Source organism: Vicugna pacos, chromosome 15 (assembly GCF_048564905.1).
Source record: "Vicugna pacos chromosome 15, VicPac4, whole genome shotgun sequence".
Classification (NCBI taxonomy): domain Eukaryota; kingdom Metazoa; phylum Chordata; class Mammalia; order Artiodactyla; family Camelidae; genus Vicugna; species Vicugna pacos.
Genome location: NC_133001.1, coordinates 2,137,166 through 2,158,816, shown reverse-complemented (window position 1 = coordinate 2,158,816; position 21,651 = coordinate 2,137,166). Strand labels below are relative to the sequence as shown.

At 52.0% G+C, this 21,651-nt stretch overlaps 1 protein-coding gene across 5 annotated transcripts; it reads left to right on the top strand.

Annotated features, from left to right (window-relative positions):
- Positions 1 to 7,524: 7,524 nt before the first annotated feature.
- RTKN (rhotekin) lies at positions 7,525 to 21,628 on the top strand. Of its 5 annotated transcripts, none has more exons than XM_072937420.1 (13): positions 9,038 to 9,212; positions 9,570 to 10,000; positions 15,120 to 15,319; positions 17,037 to 17,098; positions 17,191 to 17,244; positions 17,342 to 17,459; positions 17,668 to 17,877; positions 18,596 to 18,690; positions 18,795 to 18,901; positions 19,142 to 19,270; positions 19,930 to 20,098; positions 20,265 to 20,369; positions 20,945 to 21,628. In XM_072937420.1, exons 2-13 carry the CDS (start codon positions 9,686 to 9,688, stop codon positions 21,277 to 21,279), a joined length of 1,899 nt encoding a protein of 632 aa, XP_072793521.1. In that variant the 5' UTR covers positions 9,038 to 9,212; positions 9,570 to 9,685; the 3' UTR covers positions 21,280 to 21,628. The 5 variants fall into 5 exon arrangements, with proteins under 5 accessions (XP_072793524.1, XP_072793522.1, XP_072793521.1 ...); XM_072937422.1 differs by having other exon boundaries at positions 9,094 to 9,212; positions 9,704 to 10,000; XM_072937423.1 differs by lacking the exons at positions 9,038 to 9,212; positions 9,570 to 10,000; positions 20,945 to 21,628 and adding exons at positions 7,525 to 7,945; positions 20,764 to 20,885.
- Positions 21,629 to 21,651: the final 23 nt, after the last annotated feature.

Below are 21,651 nucleotides of genomic sequence, written 5' to 3'. Positions count from 1 at the left end.
TGTCTGAACAAGGTAGCAGCAGGGAGCAAAATAAGGGATGAACTGATTCCAGAGACACTTCATTGATGAAATTTTAAGAAGTTCATGAACAATTATATATGAAAATTAAGGAAGAACTCAGTGTAGTTTAGTGATTAAGATTAAGAGAATGAACTTTGGAGTCAGATAAGCCTATTATCAAATCCTATTTTATTGGCTGTGTAACCTTGGGCTCAAAGTAACTTAAGCTCTCTGAACCTCATATTCCAGCTTTGTAAAATGGAATGAAGTTGGACCCACTTCACAGGGTTCTTTCAAGGAATAAACCAAATCAAGAATGCAAAGTTGTATCTGGCACAGAAGGTTTTCAGTAAGCAAACAACAGCAATAAAAGACTGCTAAAGATACATGCACCCCAGTGTTAACAGCACCACCATTTACAATAGCCAAGACATGGAAGCAACATAAATGTCCATCAACAGATGACTGGATAAAGAAGTTGTGGTGTATGTGTGTGTGTGTGTGTGTGTGTGTATATATATATAATGGAATACTACTCAGCCATAAAAAGAAGAAAATAATGCCATTTGCAGCAACATAGATGGACCTGGAGATTGTCATACGAAGTGAAGTAAGCCAGAAAGAGAAAGAAAACTACGATAAGATATCACTTAGATGTGGAACTTTAAAAAATGACACAAATGAACTTATTCACAACACAGAAACAGACTCACCAACATAGAAAATAAATTTATGGTTACGGGGGTGGGGGAAGAGGGCTGGAGGGATAAACTGAGAGTTCAGGGTTTGCAGATATTAACTGCTATGTATAAAATAGATAAACAACAAGGTCCTACTGTAGAGCACAGGAAACTATATTCAATACCTTGTAATAGCCTATAATGAAAAAGAATATGAAAAGGAATATATATATATATACACACCTATATATAACTGATTGACTATGCTATATACCAGAAACTAACAAAACATTGTAAACCAACTATACTTCAATTTAAATAAATAAATAATAAATAAATATAAATAACTTCTACGTTTCTAGCCCAAGTATTAGAGGGAACACAGTGTTTTAAATAAAGAAGAGAACATAGGAAGAGAAGCGAGTGAGAAGATAATCACTTAATGTTGCCCAAGATGAATTTGAGATGTGTGTGGGAATGCCCAGATGCAGATGGAATGCTCAAAGAAGAAGTCAGTGGAGAAGGTGTGAGTTGGGGGCTTCATTAGTTTAAAAATGGAGGTTCCCCCTGAAAGGATGGGAATAGATGAGACATTCCAGAATGAGGAAGAAGATGAAGAGAAAAGGACCAGGAGCAAATCCAAGTGGGCACCTGTCCTGAACAGGCAGGCAGAGGGTCCAGGCAGGGTTGAGAAGAGGTCAAAAGAGGCAAGAAAGTGCCCATAGGGCAGACAGTATCAGCAAAACAAGGCTGTGCCCAGCTGTGTACAGTTCTGCAAAAGCTAGGCTAAGCTCCGAGAACAGGATGCATTCCAGCAGGATGTGAAGGCAATAGTCCTATATTACCAGGAGTTAAAGTGAAGGATCACCTGCAGTTAGTATTTGTTGAACATACTAGAATTTATAACCGACTTTCGTATCTTTTCCCTCACTTGATCCCCATGGCAGCTCGGTAAGGGAGACATTATTGTTCCCTCCCGAGAAAAGAGAGGCTCAGGGCGGTTAAATTATTTGGCCAGAGTCACATGGTTAGGGAGTGGCAGAGCCAGCACCAAACAGGCTTCCTGACACCAGGCCCAGTGTTGTTTCCTCAGCATCCTGATGTCCAGCAGGGAGGAAATGGTGACAGTAACTAGCCACAGGCTTCATTATTTTGTTTTGATTTTTGTTTTGCTTTGTTTACTTGCGAGAGATTTGAGCAGGATTGTAGGTTGAAAGGAAAAACTTTGTCCTTCTGAAAAAGTTCTTAGCTTTATTTTTTAAATACAATTTATTTTGAAATAATTTCAGACTTTCAGAAAACTTGCAAGAAGGGTACAAAGAACTCTCTTAGCTCCCTAAATCAGATTCTACAATCATTAACTTTTACTATTCCCTCTTGTTATCATTATTCCTTTTCTGATCAATCTGAGAACAAGTTGCAGACATGATGCCATTTCATCCCAAATATTTCACTGTGTACTGCCTCAAAAACAAGTACACAGTTCTATAACTTTTGTGCAGTTAATTGGGAAATTAACACTGATACAATATTATCATCCAATTCACAGATCCCATTCAAATTTCAGCCACTGCCCTATGTCTCCTTTTCTTTTCTAGGTCAGGATCCAAATCCAGAATCAAGTGTTACATTTCTTCATCGTATATCTTTGATTTGCTTTAATCTAGAACGTTTCCTCATTCTTTCTCTATCTTTTGTGACTTTGACAGTCTTAAAGAGTATAGGACTTTGACTTGCAGTATGGTCCAAATCTGGATCCGTCTGGATTCCTCAAGTCTAGACTTCTAATCCTTGGCAGGAGTACTAATCAGAAAATATTATGCTATGTTTCTCTCAGTGTATCATATCAGGTGTCTCTCACATTGTGTGATTTTATTTCAGTCGACACTTCCACCCACCAGGCGTACGTAATATCCATTGGTGAATACTGCATGAATCAGTTCTATTGTGATAATGGCACATGACATCAGCTTATACTGCCACTGATTATGCTAACCTGGATCACCTACCTGGTCAAGGTGGTGTCTCCCCATTTTCTCCACCACAAAGTAACCATTTTCAACTATTTAATTAGTGAGTATTTTTCTAGGGAAATACTCTGAAACTATTCTGATATCCAGTTCCCCATCAAACTTCTGCTAACTAAAAACTGGCACTTGCCCTCTGCCTCTCCAAGGATTGGATCACGTTGGCACTTGCCATCTAACTCTGCTTGGATTAAATCATGAGCTGTTGCAGCCACTGACCTCCAACACTCCCTGAAAGGAGTTCAGGATGGAAATCAGGAATGAGGCGCTCTGTGCTCTGGGAAAACTGGCTGAACAGGCCTTCAGATAGTTAGATATTTTCAGAAGGTTTTATGAGCCCAAATTCTTGCATCTCCTCATATCTAGAAAAGCACTAAAATCATTAACGGTGACATCTGCTCCTCGTGACTAGCAGCAGCCTCTGCCTAAGTGTGTGCTTGACTGCATGTATCCCCCTTCACTGAAATCATATATAGTACTGAGTTTCCCCCTGCCTCTTTGGAACAGTTTGTCAGAGCTTTCCGAAATGCTGTGTCCCAGGCTACAGTCCCCGTTTTGCCCCAAATAAAACTTAACCCACAACTCTCACGTTGTGTGATTTTATTTCAGTTGATACTTCCACCCACCAGGCATAATATCCATTGATGAATACTGTATGAATCAATTCGATTGTAATAATTGCCAAGTGATGATCTATCTACTTCTAAGACAGGAAGGAAGGGGGCAGGGCACAGCCATTCAAGGAATGACACAGCGGTTAACACCAAGATGGCAGAAGCTTCAACTCCCAGTACACCTTGAGGTTCAAGATGGGGGGGATTTGACTTCCAGTAGACCTTGAGGTTCATTATAATATATTAACATGGTAAGTGACACTCCCACAGGTGCTGTAACAGTTCCAAGGCTAACCACAAAGGGTCAAAAAGTGGGCGGTGACCCAATTCGTGGGAATCCCTGCCCCTTCTCCCAGAGTAGTCGGAATAATCCACCCACTCGTTAACATGTGAGTTACCCAGCCCATAAAAACTAACAACCCTGCACCTCGTGGTTGCTCTCTTGCCGTCTGAGACTGCCCACGCTCTGTCTATGGGTTGTGTATCTCCTTTTACTTTAAACTAAACACTCCCATGCCTTGTGGCCTCTCTGGCCTTCTGAGACTGCCTGCACCCTGCCTATGGAATGTGCATCTCACTGAATAAATCTACTTTCATTCAACTCTGGCTCACTGTGGATTCTTTCCTGCATGAAGTTTGGCAGGGCATGTCCCAGGGACCCCTCACCTGAGACCCTGGTCACAACCATCCTCTTGCGCCCCACTTTCCTGTGTCACAGCCACTCCTCATGAACTCTCCCTGGGTGTTATTTTCACTCTTTCAAGATTCAGAGTCCAGTTGGTAGCGTTCCAGTTGGTTGGCTTAGGCTCAGTTCTATCCTGGGCTTTGGAGAAGTGGGAGGAGGAGGAATGCCTTCTCCAGCTGCCATAAGAAGGGTACAGCCTCAGTCTACCAGTGTTGTCCACAGAACACGGTCTGTGCAGACATAGGAAGATGATTTGAATACCAGGTGGCTAACAATCCCTTCCTGAATATCTACTCATAGTTGAGGTGACAGAGACCCAGATGTAAGGAAAGGAAAAATTGTGTAAGATTATGCACCAAACCAGCGGCATGCAGTTAAATGTTTAACAAAAGCTCTCCAGGGGAGGGGGGGAAAAAAGCCCGGTTAATAATGTTCACCTATTTCTGCTGTGTAAGTACTCCCATCATGGCCAACTTCAAACGTGACATTACTGAACACAGAGTTGGCGAGACATGTAGGGTCGCGCACAATCACACTTCCGCCGTTCAGACGCTGCAGGTGTAAACAGCCCCGAGAGGTAACGGGAGTGTAAGGCCCATCGCTGTGTTGACTTAGAGCTGGCGTCTCAGAAGGGTAACCAGTCCTGCGTCTCTGAAGGAAAGGGTCCTGACCATTGTGTATAACTGTTTATGTACATTGCTGGATTTGATTTTCTAGCATTATTAGGAATTTTATGTTTAAGTTCATGAGGGATATTGGTCTTTGGTTTTCTCCTTGGGGTACTTTTTTTTTGTAATATTAGCTTTATAAAATGAGTTTGTAATGTTCCCTCTTCTACTGTGGAAAATATTGTGTAAAATTGGCATTAATTCTACTTATATGTTTAATTAAATTCTCCAGGGAAGTAAAAAAAAAATGGAAAAGAGAGAGATAATGGAAAAATGCAGTAAACTAATTAGGGAGGGATGAGTTTTGAGTACTTATCACCTTTGCTTTAATGTAATATATTCAGCTGTGAATTTTCCTCATTTAATTTTTAATTAAAGCTGTGTTTAACAGCTGGAATGCACAATCCCAGAAAATTCAGGAACTGTCTCTCATGTGCCAATGCGAGGCTTCAGCACACCATGGTACCAAATTGATGGTAGGGAGAGCATGCTTTTATTCATTTTTTAAAAAATTTATGTTATTTTTTAAACAGTAGAATTAGGAATTTTTTTTAAGTGTGTTTTCAGATAAGAATTTAATTTTAAAAAAACAACTCCACAGAAACTTTGACCCTTGTCTCTTCTCCCTTGGTTGAGAACAGTGTCAGCGGGCTCCCCAAATCCCAGTCACAACCTCCTCCAGCCGGCTTATGCAAGCGGATGGGAGACTGTGATCTCCAAAATGTAACTCGGGTTGGGTCACTCTTTTCCCCAAGTTTTCAGTCACTTTGAGCACAAACTCTCAGGCAAGATTTGAGCTCTACTTCCTTTCCAAATGTCTTCCATTCCTCCAGCTTGTGTCAGGGGTTTTCAAACCCTTCTACAGTGCTCACGTTCCGTGTGTGTGTGTGTGTGTGTGTGTGTGTGTGTGTGTGTGTTTGTGTTTGAGTGAGTGCGCATGCTGAAGGCCTGTGAAGAGGACAAGATTTGGGGCACCAGCCCTTGCTTTCATCACAGCTGCTCTGACTCTATTTCACACCTTCCAGGGAAGATTTCATTTGGGAAAAAAGAGCATTCTGTTGCTAAAAGCCAAACATTTGAAATGAACCATTTTAGTCCAACAGCATGGCTCACCCCAGTCAAGCACTCTCAAATCTGTATGCTCTCTTAAGACATCTTTTTTTTCATTTACTTCAACTGATGGTTTATTCAGTACTTCCTTTGGGCCAGGCACTGGGCATAAAGCAGCAGACAAGACAGACTGTCCCTCCCTGGGGAGCTCACAGTTTAGAGGAGTGACAATAGATATTAGAAGAAATTCAGAAACAATGCCTTCCCTTTCCCCTCGCCCATCCTTTGAGGTTTCTCACAGAGGCCACAGATTTTATAAAATCATTTGACCTGCTTTTCCTACTGACCAGAACTCCCTTCTCCACGTGAACCTTGCGTGTCAAGGATGTTTGTTGCTTTCCCTGTCCAGCACCCTTTCCCTCACCTCCAGTTGACAGTACCTGGAACAGCCTTTGGGAGAACACCCCTCTGTTCCCTCTCTCTCTCCCAGCTCACTGGGTTCCAGTTGGTCTCCAGGAGTGAGCAAGTGACCCGAGCCTGGCCATCTGGCACCTAGACTCCTCCTTAGTCATAGCATCTGGTTCAGATCTGACCACCCCTGTCTACAAAGATTGGTCTGAGATGGATAAATGATCCCAAATGGCCCATAGTGAATCCCAGACATTGTAGGAGCTTCAGGAAACAGATGCTCCCTTTTCTGCTGACTTTAAGCCCGAAAATATACACATCCAGAATTTTTGGCAACAAACCTGTTATGCTGTGGAGAGTGAAGCCAGCATGGAGGAAAGCAGACCTAGATGATGAGAAGAGACAGGACAGTTTCGATGCTGAATGCTTGGATCAAGCAGCCCTGCAGCCTGACCCCTGGACATCACAGTTCCTTCAGCCATTAATTTCCCCTTTGGCTAAGTTAATTCTAAGTCAGCTTTTCTAAAAAGAATGCTGACTAATTTGCCATAGCAGAGCAGTTCTAACCTGGGCTCTCTAAAGCCAAAAGCTGGTATTTCTCTGACTCTAGCTCATTTGCTGCGAAGGAGCCCGGGCCTCTCCAGAGTTCTTCCCAGTAAGACACACTCCTCATGTGTGGTCGGCAAGCTATTCCTCTGCCATTTCTTTCTCTCCCACAAGGCTCTCTGGGGGTGAGGGGCCCCCTTTTCTGCAGAAGCTGAGAATCCTAACCCTGTCTCAGCCAGCCATCAAAGCAGCTGAGAGCCCATATTGAAGTCAGGGATATCCCCACCCTCTTAAGGCACTTCTTGCCTGGATCCAGGAGCTGAGGTCGCTGGTGGTCCAACCAAGGGCGTAAGGGTGCTGCTCCTGATCGTTTTTCTTCATAGCTCCACGCATGACGCCCTTGTCTTGTGCCAGGCACTATGCTGGGCATTTTACATTCGTTCTCGTACGTAATCCTCACAGCAACCTGAAGGTAATGCTGTACCCCCACTGAACAGAGAAAATTCCAGGCTCCAGGGCTAGTAAAGAGCCGAACAGGATAACCGGACAGATGTGCTCAAGCACTGCTGGTGAATTGTGGCCACTAGGGATGGAGGGTAGCTTAAGTGTCGAAGGGGACGAAAAAGGAACATTTGGGACTGTAGGAAATTGAAACGATGGCCTTGGAAGCTACTTAGGGGTGAGACTGGGCGCGGCGCCGGGGCGGGCTAGAGCGGCAGTATGCCTCGCTACGATCCCTGGGCCACAGGGTTTTCCGCGCGCTGGGAGTCGGCTAGCGGGTGGGGGCGGCAGGTGGGGCGGGGCGGGGCGGGGCGGGGCTTCCCTGGGCCCGCCCCTTGCCCAGGTGAGGCGTCCGCCACCCGGGCTGGAAGGGGTGATGTAACTCCTCGGTGCTCACGAGGTGTAGGGTTCCCTGGCCGTAGGGCCAGGCCTGTTTGGAGCCCCGGCCTTCGGCGACACGAAGGGTGGAGGGAGAGGGTGCCGCGCCCTGCGCGGCCCAGGTGTCGTCTCCGGAGGCGGAGTTTGGGAACCGGGCAGCGGGAGATTCCCGGCCAGACTAGACGGCGGGCGTCGAGGGGACAAAAGCCAGCCAGACGAGGCAGAGCCGGGCGGCGCGGGGAGTGCAGAGGGCAGGCAAAGGCCCAGGGCCGCCGGCATGTTCTCCCGAAACCACCGGAGCCGGGTCACCGTGGCCAGGGGCTCCGCCCTGGAGATGGAGTTCAAACGTGGCCGCTTCCGACTCAGCCTTTTCAGCGACCCTCCCGAGGTGAGAGACCCGCGTCCCTGCCTTCCCCTGCCCGGGCTCCAGCGGTCGGGCCGCCCGGGCCTCCCGCCCCTGCCCGCGCGCGCGGAGGGGCGGCGACGCCGCGGGCCGGGTACGCACCAGCGGTTGTTGACTTAAAAAGTCGGGGCAGACCGTCTGCGCGTTACTCGGGCTGAGCCACCCGAGACGTTCCCTGGCCCAGTCAGGACGATTTGCCTCGGCCTGGAAAATCTCTGGGTTGGCTTCAATTTAAGGGGCTCTAGGCTCGATTCCTAAAATGTGCCTGGACCCCGGCCCCTCGGAGCAAAGAGTGGTGTGCAACTAGGCGGGCCCTAACAGCTCGTATTCCCGGCCTCCAGCCGCCTCCCACAACCTGTCTCAACCGTCTGGGACAGCCACTATCACCAATCTCACCCAGGTCTGCCCGCTTTGCTGAAACCCTCCCTAACTGCTCCTCTGTGGCTAGGAGAGTCAGGAGGAAGAAGGGGAGGAGGTGTGTCCCTATTAACGATTTGGAATTATTTCCCACACTCAAACGTTCAGCCTCCTTTCCTGGGGCTTAAGAGAGGTCTAGCCTCTAGTCTGACAATTGGTTCCCCAGCCCAACACCCTACACGCTACCCAGGTCCGAGCCCCACCTGTAACTCCCTAAAAGGGCTGAAAGGTGTGGAGCTGAGCTAGGACTGAGAGGGCGAGTCTGCCCTCTCAGAAGACAGACTCTGAGGCTGTCGCCGTGGTCAGCTCTCCTTCCCTGCTGGGCCTGGAAATGGTTAAGTGAGGGGGCCTTCTTCCCTCCTCCCTGCCGGGATTCCAGGCCTGGCTTCTGCCCTTTTCCCCCCAGACTATCCAGAACAAAGGCTCTTTCATACCCGTGTCCCAGTGTCCCGGGCCTTCTCTGACTCAGAAGCCAGCGGACCTGGGGGAGAGAGCTTCCGTCACGCCGCGTGGGGCCAGCGTGGGGGCGGGAGGGGCAAGGCCCGGGGACCAGGAGGAGGGGCCTGCGGGCGGGGGCGCCCCGCCCCCGGGATAGGCCCGGCCTTTTGGGGGCCGTCGGGGAGGAGCCGGGGCGGAGCCACTGGGCCCCGGCTGAGAGGAGTGTGACTCCGTGGGCCTGCGGGGAGGGGTGGGGGGCAAAGCTGCAGCTGGCTGGGAATCGGGGCTGGTTTCCTGTCTGGAAGGGAAGGGGCCCGCAGAGGGGAGAGGGGCAGCAGCAGCCAGGCACACCCCTGCCTTTCTCTCTCCCTCTCCTCCCTTCTGCTGGAAAAACGAGGTAATTGTGAGCCCGGGGTGGGGGGCGGTCTGGATGGGGGACCCAAGTTGGAAGAGGTGGCCCTAGGGGTGGGGCTACTCTTACCCCTCTGTCACACTCCCTGGGCTCACTCAAGTCCTCATCTCTTTCCCTCTTCTTCCTCAAACTAAGCCAGAGCCACTTTCAGAAGGCTCCAACCTCCTGGCAAACCCCACGGCCCTGTAGAACCTGCATGAAGTGTCCCCTCCCTGCCCCCTTCCAGTTGTGCCTGCCCCTCACACCCTGCAGCACACAGATTCTCTGTCCACTCGGCCAGGGATGTGGGCGGGGGCTGGGGAGGGGCCAGAGTCGGAATGAAAGGGCCCTTTTCTTCCACAGCTGGGGGAACAGCTGCCACCAAAGCAAGACTGGACACTCTGTGCCCAGAACCCCCTCTGCAGCTGGCCTGCCCTCTCGGGACCCTGCTCATCCTCACCCCATTTTCCTCTCCTCCCATGCCTGGCTCCCACCAGGGCCCTGGAACAGCGGGTAGGCAAGGGAAGTTTGTCACAGCAGCCAGAAGGGTCCAACAGGAGTGCACGGAGGACAGGGGCTGCCTCTGCCCTCTGCCCAAGAACTACCCACCTCTTTCAAGACAAGGGGAGCAGCAAGAGAAGGAATTGTGGGGCAGCGTGGAGCTTGCTCGCTTCACTCCTCTGGAGGGGTCAACAAGGGAAGGGGCACCAGGGGGCAGAGAGATGCAGGACAGATTGCACATCCTGGAGGACCTGAATATGCTCTACATCCGGCAGATGGCGCTCAGCCTGGAGGTAACGCCCCCACCCCTGGAGTGCACCTCCTTCACAGCGCCCAGCCCCAGTCTCTGCTCTGCCCATTCCTGCTGGGCTAATCCGGGAGAGTGGGGTCTGCTGAAAGTGGGAAGATGGGCAGGTGGTTCTGTATACCGTTCGTTGGGTGCTATGTGTAGACCCAGGCTCAGTTCTGCCAATTAGAGTATCACGTTGGCAACAGGGTCTTCACACCAATTTCTGGAAGCCTTGTGGGTGGGTGTGGACGTGTGTTCTGGGGCTAAGGGCTCCTTTTAGGTATGGGAAGAACAGAGGTGTTCAATATGAGAGAGGCTGGCAGGAAGGTGATGGCCTTACTAGAAAAGGGGAAGAGGACTCTGGGGCAGGATATAAGGATTCTGTGGCCCTGAAGATGGCAGGGCACTGTTTATCCATTTATTTATTCATTATCACATTTACTGAACACCTACTATATGCCAGGCTCCTTTCTAGATCTTGGGATACCTCAGTGACCAAAACAGGAAAGGTCCATTCTACTGACGGAACAGATAATAAACATGCAAACACACAAATTATCCCACACAGTGGCATGATGATGAAAACCGGGTGGCGGTGTACTAAACATCAGGTAGGGGAGGCAGCATTAGATGCAGGGGTCAGGGAAGGCCTCTGCGAGATCTTTGAGCTGTGACCAGAAACATACAAAGATGTGTGAAGGTCGGAGGAAGGGCTTTCCAGCAGAGGGCATAGCAAGGGTAAAGGCCCTTATGTAAGAATGACGGTGATACGTTTGGGGAAGAAAGAGAGCCAGTGTGGCTGGAACATAATAGTTGGGATTGAGCTGATGGGCAGGGGCCAGATTATACAGGGCTTTGAAGGCCAATGCAAGGCACTTAGATTTTACTCTAAATGGGATGTTGGCCCATGGAAGGGTTTTAAGCAGGGAGACGACTCATCTAATGTTTTTAAATGATGGCTGCTGTGTTTTAAATGAATAGGCTAGGCAGGGGTGGGGCGTGGAAGAAGGAAGGGTTGGCAAGGGGGGTAGCAGAAGACCTCCAGCTGGGAGGTTGTTACAGCCTTGGGGGAGTGAACCTGGTGGTGTGAATTAAATGCTGATGGTGGAGGGAGGGAGAAGGGGGTGGGTTTCAGAAGATGGCGGTAGATCTGATAGGGCTTGCTGATGGACTGGATGTGCGGAGTACAGCAGAGAGAGGACTCCAGGATGTTTTCCCCCGACTTGTGACTATGCAACTGGGCAGTGTGGTCATTTACTGAGTTGGGGAAAATAGAAGGAGCTGTGGAAGTGACCGCCTGGACCAGGCAGGGACTTGCTGCTGAGGGAGGTCAGAGGCAGGACAATAGAGTCTAGCTCAAAAAGGCAATTTATTGCTTGTGTTGCTCCCCCAACCCCATCCCTACTTCTTAGATCATGGCAGACATTACTAGTCAATCATGGCACTCTTCACCAACAAACCCACACATGGCCTCAGAATCTTTCTTCACACAACTTTGGCATACATTATGCAGGTTGTGTCCTTCACAAGGGCACTGGGCAGTGGCATTAGTCCTGGCCTGGTTTTGGGCTGTGTGATGGGGGGGGCCTTTATCTAATTTGTTTGCCTGGAGAAGATCATCTTTTTCTAAAATTTAGAAAGGTGCCCAACAAGCACCCTGGAACTCTGACACTACCTGTTTTCCTGGGCTGGTACATGGGATCAAACCTATTTGCCAGCCCTAGTCCTCCGTACCGCCCATGTTACTAGTTACATGAGGCTATTTAAATTCAAAATGAAGTTAATTGAAATAAAATAAAAAATTTAGTTCTTTCATTACTCTAGCCACATTTCAAGTGCTAGATGGCTACTGAACATTTTCATCATCGCAGACCTTATTGGACATGGATGGTCTAGGTATTTAAATGTTTAATTTGGCATCCCTTCCCCTCCATGTAAGTTTTCTTCATAGGAGCTCTGCCCAAGTTCTGGGACAGAAGAGGGAGCTTAGATTTTACTTTGGTCATCTCTTGTTCAGCCATGGGTTGGCTAAGGGCGCTTCGTTCCTTCTCCATGAAGCTGAGCAGTTCCCCAACTCCCATCCTCCTGGTGTTTCTGGGATTAGCAAGAGAGGTAGTCATGGAAGTGTAAACACAAGACTTTCTGGAGGAGAACACTTAAGCTCTCCCTAAGTAAAGGGGAGGTGGGAGTGCTGGGCCCAGGTAGAGGTCAGACTTTCCCATTTTAATCCTCAAACAGTGATATGAAGGACATGGAATACCCCGAAATTTACCAACTGAGATCTCCAGAGGTTAAGTTCTCACAGCTAGTCAAGTTCATAAGCCAGGATTTGAAATTAGCCCTGGGGGAGATTCTAAAGGGAACAGGAGGTGGTGGGAAGCAGAGCAGGAAGTCAGAGATAGAAGCGAGTGGGAGGGACTGGAAAGGATGTGCACGAGGGCCTAATGTGCACTGGGCCTTCTGCCATGACTCATCCTCCTTCAGCCCCTTGGGCCCTGACCCAGGTCCCACTGACATCCAGCTGAGGGCTCTTTCCCAGGAGAGTGTGGTGGCAGTACTGCCTGCCGGGGCGGGGGGGGGGGGGGTGACATGGAGCTATCCCTGAGGGAGGGAGATGGGGCGAAGCTCAGGCATACGGAGCCCGCTTCAGTATTTCAGAGATGATCAGCCCGAAGGGTGAGATTTCCTGATGCTCTCACCATCAGGCCCTGGGAGAGTGGATTCGAATGGAAGGGCAGTGGTGGGGGTATGGTAGCCGGGGTAGTGTCTGGGCCCCCAGTCCGGCTCTTCCTGGCTGGTCACAGCGACTTCTCTGCAGCTCCAGTTAATTCCAGATTAGACAGCGTCCCCCTCCCGCATGCTCCCAGGCAAGGAGTCACCTGGGAGGGCAACTGCAGCGTGGTCGGGCCTCCTGGCCTCCGGCACCTCCGCGGCCTGCAGCCCTTTCCTGGGCGAGGCCGGTGCTCCTGGAGGTACCTTCCCATCTCGACTGGGTCTCTGTGGTAGCGCCACCCGGAGCTTAGCCCAGCCGGGACCGCAGGAGCGCCGGCGCCCCGGGGCCCCCGGGCCGCTCTCGCGGCAGTTGGGAGCTGACGTCACCGCCGCCGCGGGCGGGGGCGGGGTGGCTCCTCTGGCCGGTGCACAGCCCGCACTGGCGCCGCACTGGCGCCGCACAGGCAATGGCCAGGGCTAGGGAAGAATCCGTGAGTGCTGGGGCCGGGACCAAGAGGCTAGTCAGGAGGGGGCCTCGGGGTGCTGCTCTGCTGCAACCCCCTCAGCTGTTTGGGGTGTTTGTGTAGAAGCTGGATGCAGAATGGGATGAGGGGTGGCAAGCAGCAAAGCGCAGCAGAAGTGGGACGCTGCTGCAGGCGGACTTAGTGGGGGTGGGGGCATTTGCGTAGTCTGAGGGCTTCCTGGGGGAGGGGGCATTGGGACCGGGTTGGTCTATTTCTAAAGGGTGAGGAAGGGAAAGGTAGATGGTGAGGGTGATGAGAGTCTGGCTTAGCCCAAGTAGGGAAGGGAGAATCTGCAGGGATGCTGGAAAAGGCAATTCCTGGAAGCAGGAACTTAGGGTGCTCACGGCTTGGAGATTTGAAGGCTGGGGCCACCAGGGGCAGAAGCAAGGGCACAGAATGTGGGAGAGCTGGTGTGAGGGGGAAGATGGATTTTGGTTTGGGGCAGTCACATTCGCCCTCCTCTTTCAACCCGGTGGCTCCACTTGGCTTGTCTGATTTGTACACTGTAAGGGGGTTAGTCTTTCACCTCCTTTCTAAAGCCTTCCCGTTCACCTCAGCTAGAAGCAAATAGGGTCTGTTTCCTGTGAGCGTGTTTGTGCCATGACATGGCACTTATGGAGCAGCCATTAATGTCTGCACCTCTCACCTCCCAGCCGATTTCGAACGTGGAGCTTTGCACAGCAGAGAGATGCTCCAGTGTTTGTTGGGTGAATGCTACTGGAGCCAAAGTAGCGTCATTGAAATAAGCACCCCTACCATTCATGTAGATCAGATGCTGGGCATTGTGCTCAAAGCCTGCTCAGCCCCTCACTGCTGACCTCCTGCTTCACCTGCCTTCCCATCCCGACTCCTGGCCTCTGTCCTCACCTCCCAAACTCAGAGGGCCAGCAGGTGGCAGATTCCCAAATCTGGGGTGTGTAGAGTGCGTCCTTGTGCAGCATGGGTGAGCACTGCAGGCGGTTGCGCCTTCTCCGCTGACCCCTTGCCAACTAGATGTCCTCTCTCATCACTTGAGCCTTTGGGGTGGCCCAGCATGGCCTTTACTATCTGTGGCCATTCCCTTTAGGTGGTGGTTCCAGCCCGGGCTGTACCTCAGAGTCACGTGGGAAATTTTCCCAAAAATGCACTTAGAGATTCTCATTTTGCTGATCTGAGGTGGGGCCTGGTGATTTTTTTTTTTAACTCAGATTTAAGTTTTTAAAAGGTAACAATTTCTAATAGTACAATAATAAAGAAGGGTATTTATAAAGTATCATAAATCAGTTTATCATTTCTGGCTCCCGGCCCCACAACCACTATTTTATGCATATCTACTGATATGGATATGCATGTATAGATATCCTGCACAAATGGCAGCATGCTATATTGTTCTACTTTTTTTTACTCATTTCATATATTTTGAAGATGATTTAAGTTTTGCACACATGTCTACCTTAGTTTTTAATGTCCGGAATATTCCACATATCATGGTTTAGATGTGCTGAGACTTATTGAACCAATGCCTTGTTGAAGGACTTATAATCTTGGTGTTTTGAAATGATGCAATGAACATGGCTCTGCCCACATGTGTGATGATAACCTGTGGGATAAACTCCTGGATATTGGATAGCTGGATCAGAGGATATGTGAATTTGGAGTTTTTACAGATTTTTTCAAATTACGCTCAAATGAGGCTGTTGAAATGTTTACTCCCAGAGGGCACCTGTGGTTTTACAAAGCTTCTCTGGTAATTGTTGGGCAGCTGAGATCGAGACGCAACCCTTGTCCCTTAGTCGCCTGGGACGTAAGTTTTTTCTTGTCAGTTTCTCAGGGCCTACAGCCCACGTGGAGATGGGAGGGTGCTTTGGCCTGTCTGTCCTCTGACTGCCATTTCCTCTTACTGGCCAGGACACAGAGTTGCAGAGGAAGCTAGACCATGAGATCCGGATGAGGGAAGGGGCCTGTAAGCTGCTGGCGGCCTGCTCCCAGCGAGAGCAGGCTCTGGAGGCCACCAAGAGCCTGCTGGTGTGCAACAGCCGCGTCCTGAGCTACATGGGCGAGCTGCAGCGGCGCAAGGAGGCGCAGGTGCTGGGAAAGACAGGCCGGCGGTGAGCACGGGGCGGGGGCAAGACTTTGTGGGGGACAGCGGGGCGGCATGTGTGCACATGGAGTATGGCCCACCCTGAGGCCGATGTCCTCGTGAAGACTTTTCAGAAGTCACCTTGGTGTTTTACCACCACAGTGTGCTGCCCAGAGGGCCACCAGTGAATTTCTGGGGCTGGGCTCAGGGGAGCCAGTGTATCTGGTAAAAGGCTGGTGGTATTTCTGAGGGGCAGTAATGCAAACGCCCTCATTTGCTAAGCCCTGCCTGTGATCTGAGGACGCCAGCTGGCTGGCTTCTGGAAAGCTGATTTCCTCAAAGCCAGTTCACCAAGTGGCCAGTTTACCTAACTGACAATAAATAGTTCATTGTAGCTGGGATTCACCTCATCACAGAGATGAGGCAGGGACTGGGAAGGGAAATAATGGGGGAAAAATTAAGGGAATGCCTACCTATTCACATAAACTAAATTGTATATTCGAAAGGACTCAACTCGCAGCCTACACTGACATTAGATGCTGCTGATCTAACAAATCTGCAGTGAAATCTGCTCTCGTAAATCTAAAACATAGGAGAAAATATTTGGCAAATTGATCACTCTGAGAGCTGGCCATTTTTGGTAAATTGCTCTTTCGGAAAACTGGCTTCTGGCAAAGTAGCCTGCTTGACCCCACAAAGCTGAGTGGGAGAAAGTCCTGGCCCCGCAATGACATGGTGTCCATCCCAGCTCAGCACACAGGGGAGGCTGCCAGGAGCCCTCCAGAGCTCACCCATGAAGACACCAGGGGAAGGCAGAAAACCTCCTGTGGCTGCTCTGTCACATTAGAGAAAGGGCAGGCAGGCACGGGGACAGTTTGAACCGAAAGTTTGCTGTTTCCTGAGAGGCAGCCATTGACAGGCTCTGCCCTGCCCAAGTCCCCACACGGCCCATACAGCGTGACCTGAGCTATACCTCGAGTCCCTGGCAGCTAAACACATTGCCATCAGTGCCAAATCGTTTAGCTTAAGGCTGTACTAAGTCACTTATTTCATATAATGAAGTACGAATTAATACAGTTCCTTAGGAGAGGAACACGTGCCTGGTGAGTCTGATGGGCGGGGGGAGGAAGGTTGGGTGCCCCCCTGCAGTGGGGGGGGTGTCTAGGGAACTTGGGACACTGGGAAGGCTCAGCCCACCCAGCCAGGAGGGTAAAGGAGGAGGCAAGACTGAGAGGGGGGATGGAGAGAGGTTTGTGGCAAATGGAACACAAATGCACCCTCCTTGGGATCTTGGTTTTCAGACTGACCCAGTACCTTTCTTTGTCAAAGTGATGAGATGGTGAAGACAGGCAGCCTCCTTTGTTGCTAAAAGGAAAGCCTGCAAACTCCAAGCCTGGGGGTTAATGGAGAAGAGTCCTTGAAAGGGAGTCTCTCTGTGGGCACCGTCCCCTCCAGCCCCACCTGCCCCTGGCAGAGGTCTGGGGAGGTGGTCAGGGAGGGAGCCTGGGGGCGGCTGCCTGAGTGTGTGGGGTGTGTGTGTGCTGAGTCCCTCTTGCATTCCTCAGCCCAGCAACCTCCGGGCTGCTGACAGCTCTCCCTGACAGTCCCTCAGCCCTTGCCATGTCAGCCTGTCTGGGACCTGGTGGCTGGGTCCTGGACCTGGGAGGGTTCCCAGAGCCCTTGGGGACCAGAGCCAGGAGGAATAATGTCTAGAGGCCAGGGTAGGATTTGTGATTTGCCCACAGGCCTTCTGACAGTGGGCCACCCGCTGAGCGCTCCCCCTGCCGTGGCCGGGTCTGCATCTCTGGTAAGCAGCACAGCCACCCCAGCTGTTGGCGCTCCTTGCCCGACAAGATGTCCTGCCCCATCACAACATCTATCCCTGCCTCTGCCCCTTAGACCTCCGGATTCCACTCATGTGGAAGGACACAGAGTATTTCAAGAACAAAGGCGGTGAGTCCCACACATGCTAGGACAAATTTAAGGGAGTACCCTGAGATTGAAGGCCCCTGTGGGGCACACCTTTACCAGTTTTGCCCTCTGTCCCCAGACCTGCACCGCTGGGCTGTGTTCCTGCTGCTGCAGCTGGGGGAGGACATTCAGGACACAGAGATGGTCCTGGTGGACAGGACCCTCGCAGACATCTCCTTTCAGAACAACGTGCTTTTGTGAGTTCCTCATCCCTTGTGGCTCCCTCCTTTCTCCACTCAGGAGACCAGGTAGCTACGGGGGAAGGGAGGGAGAGGAGAGGGAGGCGGGGAGATGGGCCGTCCCAGAGGAGCTGTCCTGTGCTTGCACCACAGCCATCCTCCAGCCCCAGTGCTCCTCACCCAGACATCCCCAGGACCATTCTTTCTTCCTCCCACACTCCTATAGTGCCGAGGCAGGGCCAGACTTTGAACTGCGGCTGGAGCTGTATGGGGCCTGCGTGGAAGAGGAGGGGGCCCTGGCTGGAGCCCCCAAGAGGCTTGCCACCAAACTCAGCAGCTCCCTGGGCCGTTCCTCGGGGAGGCGTGTTCGGGCATCGCTGGAGAGTGCTGGGGGCTCAGGGAGCAGTCCCATCCTGCTCCCCACACCGACTGCGCGGTACGGCCCGACAATCCCCCACTGCTCTCAGCTGGCCACAGGTGGCCTCTGAGCTACGCTGAGCACGCAGAGCCTGTTTTGCACTGCTGCCAGGACATGCAGACAGATGTGAATGAATGAGCAGTGGCCACATAGCTGGGAAGTACTCTGGCCTGGGCTCAGTCCTGCAGGGCTGGGCCCAAGCTAACTGAGAATGCAGGGGGAGCGAGGCCCTGGGCTGCTCACTATTTTGAAGCAGCAGATACATTTGTGTCGATAGGACAGGGCTCCCCTGGTTGCAGCAGGGTAGCCTGGGTCCTGTGGTGTTGCCTGCAGGCACCTGCAGGCACCGAGTAGAATCACTGGGCCTTGGAGGAGCAGTTTGAGAACCTTCGGGGTAACGAACAGAAGGCTGGTTTGGGATACAGACATACAATCAAATTCCAATCCCATCACCTAAGCTCTATTTAAGGGCAGATTTCTTAACTTTATTAAGCCTCAAGCGGCCTCATCTATTCATTAAAGAATGCTACCTCACAGGGCTGTCGTGGGAATACAGTGCGATAACATACTTAAAGCACAGGGTCCGGCACTTAGCAGGGGTGCAGTAAATGTTTGTTCCAACCCCTGTGGGGGAAGCAATCTGGTTTTCTGTAGGGCAGCCTGAACCATGGAGGCCCTTAAAGCTCCTGCCGTCCACGCCCTTCACTTGACTGCTGCCCACTTCTCTGTCCGGCAGAGGTCCTCGTTACCACCTCTTGGCTCATACCACCCTCACCCTGGCAGCGGTGCAAGATGGGTTCCGCACCCATGACCTCACCCTCGCCAGCCATGGTGAGTACGTGTGTACGTGGGGGATGCCAGATGGTGAGAAGAGGGGCTGTTGGATGGTCTCCTTCACCCTCCCCACCCTCATCCTGCACTTCCTCCTCCCCTAGAGGAGAACCCCGCCTGGCTGCCCCTTTATGGTAGCGTGTGTTGCCGCCTGGTGGCTCAGCCTCTCTGCATGATTCAGCCTACTGCAAGTGGTCCCCTCAGGGTGCAGGTGAGGGACCCTGAGGAGTGGAAGGGAACAGGGAGAAGGCAGAGCAGCCTTGAATCACCTAGGGATCCAAGGACTATTGAAAAAGCAAGATCTGGGTGGAGGGGGGAGAGGCATGGCCAGAAGAGGGGAGGGTCAGGCAGGAGAGTGGGCAGAAAGGAGCCGTTTCTCTCTGAGGGGCTGGGAAGGAGGGTGATGAGGGGGGTTGTGATTCCCCTGGGAAACCTTGAGTCATTTACGCAGCAAGCGGGGGAGCTGCAGGACTGGATGCGAGTACACGGAATCCTGAAAGGAACAAACCTCTTGTGTTACCGGCAACCTGAAGACGGAGATGCTGGGGAAGAGCCGCTGTTTACTATTGTCATCAACAAGGTGAGGAGTCCCTGGTGGTGAAGCCAGCAGGTGCCAGGGTTCGGGAGCCTGTCAGACCCCAGGAGGGTAGGCACAGACCTCAGAGAGATCAAAGCTAGCCTCCTGCTCCTAAATCACCACCCCCAGCTTCTGGGCCAGGGCTGCTGAGGGGACCATGTTCTCCCCAGCCAGCATCACTGGAAAAAGACTGTCCCTTCTACTCACCAGCCTCACCTCTGCCAAGTCTCAGAGAGAGTTCCATGGCCCGCCTAGGACTTTTCATCCACCTTCCATCTTTCCCCTCAGGTTCCAATCTGCATCTCCTACACCCTTTCCTGGATTTTTCTCCCAACCCAAGTCCAAGGACCCTCTTTGTTACCTAGCCCTTTTCCTGGTGTCCCTGCTGACTTTTATGGAAGTGTCAAAAAACCTCAGGCCTCAGCGTTCCTGCCTGCCTCCATGCCTTCCCTGCCTTGCTCAGTCTCTTTCCCTGTCTCCATCTGCTCCCCTTTCCCTAAGGACCACCTGTCTCATCCCCATCCTTTCCTGCCATTCCTTCCCATTCTGAAAACCCCACAAGCTCCTCCTTCTAAGGCAGGGATGACCAAGCCTGCCTGATGTCACTGCTAACTTCTGTGACTGAGGTGGAGGTGGAAGCAGGCCCCATCTTTCTTCTGCAGGAGACTCGAGTCCGGGCAGGGGAGCTGGACGAGGCAGCAGGCCGGCCCCCGACCCTGACCATCACTAACCAGTGTGGGGAGGCCGAGGTGACGCACACCCTTCAGGCAGAGAGTCGGGGAGCCCTGCAAAGCTGGATGGAGGCTCTGTGGCAGCTTTTCTTTGACATGAGTAAGAGAAGGGGGCTGGATTGAATCCTTTGGGAGGGATTGGAGCTTGTTCTTTTTACTGAAGGCCTCTATTTCAAGAATGTGTGGAAGGGAATGTAGCAGGGGGAGGGGAGCCTGGCCCTCTCACAGTCCTGCCCTACCCACCACAATCAGTGCTCTCCCTTCAGGTCAGTGGAGGCAGTGCTGTGATGAAATAATGAAAATTGAAAGCTCTGCTCCCCGGAAACCACCCCAAGTACTGGCCAAGCAGGGGTCCTTGTACCATGAGATGGGTGAGTGGAAGTGCGTCCTGGGACCTAACGGGAAGCTGAGTTGGGGGCTTCACGGGAGCCTAGATGATGGAAGCAGAGAGGCCGCACACTTTGGGCTAAGGCAGAACTCTGGAGACCCAGGTCCCACCAGTTCTGCGGTATTCCCTTCTTTTCTCCAACTCTTCTTAACGCCACCTCCACCAGAGTTCAAAGCAAAACCCCACAGACCCAGATTCATTTCACGGATTGTTCTCCTAATTTCTTCTTTCCTGTTTCCTTCCTGCACGCGGATTCCTGTCTCTCCCTCTGACCCGTCACTTGCCTGGCTCTGCTTTCGTTCTCCTCTTTCTTGATTTCTTCATCCTCTTCTGCCCACCCCCATCTCCCTGTCCACCTTGCCCCCCATACCCCGTAGTCTTGTCAGAATCTGTGGCCCCAGGGGGCCCAGATGAGGGGCCACTCCTGCAGGATAACGCGATCTCGGCTGGGATCCAGGCTTTGCTTTCCTACAGTGACAGGTGATGCTCAGGGCTGGGGCGGTCTGGGACCTAAGCGCTGACTAGCCCCCTCCCCTCAACCCCTTCCTGGTGCCACAGCTATTGAGCCACTGGATGACATCGCAGCAGTGACAGACATCCTGGCCCAGCGGGAGGGTGCAAGACTGGAGACACCCCCACTCTGGCTAGCAATGTTTACAGACCGGCCTGCCCTGCCTGACTCCTGCTCGCCTGCTTCAGTGGCCCCAACCCCAGCCCGGATCCATTCCCTGCCCTGGGGGAGACCTCGAACATTCTCCCTGGATGCTGTCCCCCCAGACCACTCCCCTGGGGCTTCTCGCTCGGTTGCCCCTCTCCCCCCGCAGCGATCCCCACGGTCCAGAGGCCTGTGCAGCAAAGGCCCACCCCACACGTGGCTCCAGTCACCAGTGTGAGAAAGGTGCTGGCAGCAGGATCTGCCCCGAAGAGAAGATGACCTGTGTGCGGCTGGCTGTAGGTACAGCGCTGTTTGGAGCAGACTGGCCAGCCTGGCCTCCCTCCCTTTGTTGGACTGGGGGTGGGCTGGGGAAGGGGAGCAGAAGCCCCTCTTAAGCTGTGGCTGCCATGGTGCTGAGGGACTTGCTCCCAGGACTGGCTGAGACCCCCCAAACCCTTCCTGGGAGAAAACTGGAACCACCCCTGCCCTACCCCCCTGCACTAACCGGCTCTGAGGATGGCACTGAAGAGCCCCGGGAGGGAACATGTGACCCCGCATCAGCCATTAAAGCTATTTAACAGCAGCCTCCACCTGCTTCTGGACGGCTGCC